The sequence below is a fragment of the Penaeus chinensis genome, chromosome 30 (assembly GCF_019202785.1).
Source record: "Penaeus chinensis breed Huanghai No. 1 chromosome 30, ASM1920278v2, whole genome shotgun sequence".
Lineage (NCBI taxonomy): Eukaryota > Metazoa > Arthropoda > Malacostraca > Decapoda > Penaeidae > Penaeus > Penaeus chinensis.
This window is the reverse complement of record NC_061848.1, coordinates 12,681,023-12,686,022: the sequence shown is the minus strand read 5'-3', so window position 1 is coordinate 12,686,022 and position 5,000 is coordinate 12,681,023. Positions and strand designations below refer to the sequence as shown.

Here is a 5,000-nt window from a genome sequence, read left to right as displayed (position 1 = left end):
GAGAGAGAGAGAGAGAGAGAGAGAGAGAGAGAGAGAGAGAGAGAGAGAGAGAGAGAGAGAGAGAGAGAGAGAGAGAGAGAGAGAGAGAGAGAGAGAGAGAGAGAGAGACAGACAGACAGAGAGAGAGAGACAGACAGAGAGAGAGAGACAGACAGAGAGAGAGAGACAGACAGAGAGAGAGAGACAGACAGAGAGAGAGAGACAGACAGAGAGAGAGACAGACAGAGAGAGAACGAGGAGGGAGGAAGGGGGAGAGAGGAAAGGAGAGGGAGAGGGAGAGGGAGAGGGAGAGGGAGGGAGAGAGGCAGAGGCAGAGAGAATGAGAGAAAAGAGAGAAAAGAAAGATTGAGAAAGAGAAAGAAAGAAAGATTGAGAAATCAACAATCTACTTACAACATATGTCTCAGGACAGAAGTCATCCACCTTCTCTCCTGTCTGAACATTCACATTTCCCAATGCTATTTGCAGAGCTCTCTCGTGCCCTACAAACCTGCCTGCATAGGGATAATCTTCAGGTCCCTTGCCCTCGGGATACTCCTGGAGGGGACGAAGGGTGCGCTCCACTGGGTCAAACACCAGCTGATAGAGGAATGTATTTTTGGCTTGCATGAATCCATCTCGATATTCTTTGGTCACTTCTAGGTGGGGCATTTTCAGGTAAGACGGTAGCTTGCATAAAACCTGCCAAAACAAAACAGTAAATTTTGTGAGAATCATAATACTTTCTGGCTAAGAATACCATATGAATAAGGAAAGTTAATTACCCTTAGATTAATATATCAAGATATACATGAAATGAAGCAATAACTATAATAAGAAAGGCAACATTAAGCCATGAAGTTTTAAGTTTGGTTAGAACCCTAGTTGGAAAGAAAAAACAAAATTAATAATCAAATTAGAATAGATCAAGGATATATATATATATATATATATATATATATATATATATATATATATATATATATATATATATATATATAATATTGTATCTTTTTCTGCATAAGCATTCTTTGCTTTTTTGACATTTTCCATAAGCTATAATTGTTATTTGATATGCTGATGGGCAGGAATAGGATACTAAGCAAGGAAATTGTGTCCTCCCTGGAGCCAGTGATCTTCAAGTCATGGGTCACTGATAATCCAGTTGACATTAATTTACTGATATAAATAATACTAGATCCCTTTCCTAAATACCCTGCAAGAGCTTTGTGCACTTGAGGCAAGTCATTTCCATCACCCCAGCTTTCAGCCAAAAATTTCAAGACTGCATATTCCTGTCACCTCACCTGGATCCAAGGAGTTAATCACTAACAAGTCAATTACCAGTCCTACTTATCTCACCAGTCTACTCCTTAATAACAATAATAACAACGGTATCGAAAATAGCATCAATAAATATTAATTTGGCTGGGAGCAACAAAATTTATTAAAAAAAAAAAAAAAAAAAAAAAATCTAAAGTGGACAGCATTTGTACCCAGTGCCAATGGGTTAAAATTAGATAATTTCTTGATTCAAACATTCTGCATTCATAAGAATTAAACATTAATTGATTAACAAAATGTCAGTTTATTATTATTTATATTTTTGTCTCTACTATAATGTTTATATTTGTGTTCAGACAGTAGGTGAGCTTTATAGGTAAAATTCAAATAACATGTAAATCATATATGACCAAATACCTATGATAAACAAAAAATAAACTCTTATTTATTACTTTCCAGGTAAATGGAAACATAAATCATGTTATACTTTCATAAAATAAATAGCAAGAAAAAATGTCAGAGAACCTGAGTCTTTTATTTCTTCCTAACACTACTCTCAATTTTAAAATCCCCAATAAAAGACAGTTCAGACCACCTGAATAAATTCTACCACAGAACATACACCTCTAACTTACATTATGTATATCTGGATTTGTGGTAATACTGAAGAACTTGCAAGCCTTGGCAAGTCCAATGCCATGCAATGAGGGGAGGTAGTCACAACCTGAGAGGATGCACATGTTTATGAACTTGTCAAAAGTGAACTTGTCTCGTGGCATGTTCATGGACACATGCAGCTGTTCTTGCTCCACCAAGATACCTCCTCCATTATTGTCCATCTTGAACAGAACCTGGAAGGGGAAATATATAGCTAGTGATTAACAAAATATTTTCATTCACTTTAAATTGAACAAACAACTGAAGACTGTAAACAGATGCAGAAGCTTATTAGCTAATCTGGCTGTACTGAAAATATAGTAACCATTCTTGTGGAACATAAAGAAAAAAGAACTACCAAAATATCAGTTGTAAAAAGAAATTCAGTTCCAAAATAGTGTAGAAAATATATCAATAACAATTATTGAATTATCAAAAAAAGAAAAATTTACATATCTATAATAGAAAATCACATTCTATCAGAATTTTGGGAAAACTACATTAAAATAACATTAAGTCACATTTCAAAATATATGCATTTAAATGCCTGTTACAGACCAAGAATGCATAATTGAAGAGTGTGAAAAATGAGCAGTTTTAATTAATTCATTGATGCTAGGAAAGTGATGTTTGCTGTAGTAGTGTTTTGTGAAATGCATCTACACATAAATGGCTCCACAAGTGCTTAGCCACTAAGGAGTCAATCAGTAGTATAAGTACCCTTACCTGATATTCCCTTCCTTGAGTTTCCTGGAATCTTTTTTTTTTATGCTATTAATATGAATACTGTTATTATTATGCTTGATATTATAGTTGTTACACTATTATTAACAAAGCTAACAGCAATATAAAATCAGATAATTTTTTCTCTCCAAAAATCAAGAAAAAGTGTGAACAGGTGAGAAAGGTCAAACTAGTGATTGGCTCACTGGTGAATAAGTACTTGTGGAACCATCTACTCATAATTTGTCCAGTCACATACTTTCTTGCAGCCGAAGAGGATCAGATCAGAATCTTCTGTTATGATAAGCTGAGCAATGCCACTCAGGTTCAGGTAAGCTAGCTGTGAGTCTGCTTCATATGGGGCCACTGCAAATATAATGAAAAATATCTAACATAGGCCCAATTCTTATATAAAACATACTATAAATAAATAAATGCACAGAAACCTAAAGGTAAACAAAAATAGATGACATGGTGAAATATATCAACTCTGCCTTTGACAGAAACAAGAAAATTTGAGGATAATTATTAACAACAGGATGACCATGTCTTTTGCCAGAGGCTAAAAAAAGATTTTGGATTTTATTTTCTGGCAAGAAAGAGCTTGGAACAGTTGCTTAGACATCATGGTCCAATTGTTAATGACTGTCAATTTACATTAAATATGTCAAATAAACTGCCTTACTTATTATTTCAAACAAAGACAAAACTAAACAGAAAATAAAGGTACAAGATTACCTATAACATCTATATTTCTAGCACGGCAAGCCTTGATGGTATCAGCTGCCATTTCTGATGTGATATCAACACATCGCTGGAAACATTCTCGTGCCTCTTTTGCCTTCCCTTCACGTAAGAGTTCTTTGGCTTTCTTGCGATTTTTTTCACGGTTCCTGAAGGTACAGAAATGGTCATGTATAATTTTTTATACTGTGTAATTTATTGCTATAAATGTGCATTTAGGCATATTCATCACAGGAACACCTGCTTGCATATAGACATGCACATGCATACACAAGCACAGACTCGCACACCCACACACAGTGAATAATACATTTAACTTACTCTCTTCTTTTTTTCTCAGTGATGGCTTTTGATGGAAGATGGCATCCATCAAACACTAGGATTGGCTTAATACCATAGCTCAGGAGCTGGTTGACCTGTTTCATAATATACAACACATATCTGAAAAGAAGACATGATATAATATGCAGTACTTTCAGTGGTAAAATAGTATAGCAGTGCATTTAGCCAACTTTGCAACACTTCTGGAACTCTAAACATGAATAAAATCTGTCTGGGAAGATATATCCAAGAAAAACAGGAAAGAGAAACCTATAAAATAAAACCCACACATTTTTTTATAAAAAGGAAATTTCAATCATTTATTTGTATCTCTCTTACTCTTACCAAACCGTTTCCTTTGACTGGTGCATGGTGGAATGATCAAGTAAAAAAGGTGGAAAAGAAAAAAAGTAAGGAAACAGAAAAAAGAAAAGAAAAGAGAACCCATCAACCCTCCCCTTGGGCAGTGCCCAAAAGGCACACCCAAGTCATAGCAACTTTATTGAATAAATTTTGTGATGTGGAATTGGGGACAGTCTCTGGCGAGTGCTTCTGTACTGTAAAGAATAAAAGAATAAATGTTTGACAATATTCTTTGCCTATGTAGATTATTTCTGTTATCTGGTAGTGCAGATTTTTTATCTCTGTGACAGTTAGACATTCCCCATCTTAATGCAGTCATTATATAAATATACACATTATTACTAGCTACTTAACATCAAATATCAAGTCAGCTGCATATTATATGATCTTTACCGACCACATCCCTAAAAAAATGAAAAAATAGTCTCCCAGGTCAGACAGATGATGAGAGGTTGCTAATTATGATGTTCTAAAGACTGGTGAAAAAAAAAAAAAAGGATTCCGACAAAGTTTGGTTTTATTCATATTTAACATCAAAAGGGTATCATAATAAAATACATCAGGTTTAATTTCAGTTATGATACAACAGCTGTTGGATGAATTACAGCCTTTTCCGACTTCTTTTTCGAGCCAGTGCCCAAGGAACTGACGAGTGGAAATCACTGGCTCATTACGAAAGCGAACTTTGGGATCGTTCCAATGACACCAAAATAACTGAGGATATTAAAATTTTGTCTATGTAAACCCTGGCTTTCAAACAAGATTTTTTCTTTCCAATATTAAGAAAAAAGCGACTTACCCATCCGTTGGTTCTCCACGAACAAGTTTATCTGCGCAAGAGAAAGCCCCTTTATGTAGCCAGCAATAGGCATCCACGGCCACAGTTTGACCCTTAAAGTCACGGAGATTCGCTGCTCTTGAAGCCTTTT

General features: G+C 35.2%; 1 protein-coding gene across 1 annotated transcript in view; it reads right to left on the bottom strand.

Annotated features, from left to right (window-relative positions):
* The window catches only part of LOC125041580 (exonuclease 1-like), a 12,047-nt gene that overhangs the window by 6,215 nt on the left and 832 nt on the right, over positions 1 to 5,000 (bottom strand). Inside the window, exons 1-6 of the mRNA XM_047636622.1 lie at positions 4,871 to 5,000; positions 3,709 to 3,828; positions 3,382 to 3,536; positions 2,903 to 3,009; positions 1,899 to 2,114; positions 394 to 681 (exon numbers count right to left, since the gene is read on the bottom strand). The exon at positions 4,871 to 5,000 is cut by the window's right edge and continues 832 nt beyond it. Of these exons, the coding sequence (XP_047492578.1) occupies positions 394 to 681; positions 1,899 to 2,114; positions 2,903 to 3,009; positions 3,382 to 3,536; positions 3,709 to 3,828; positions 4,871 to 5,000 (1,016 nt within the window). The remainder of the gene's footprint in view (positions 1 to 393; positions 682 to 1,898; positions 2,115 to 2,902; positions 3,010 to 3,381; positions 3,537 to 3,708; positions 3,829 to 4,870) is intronic.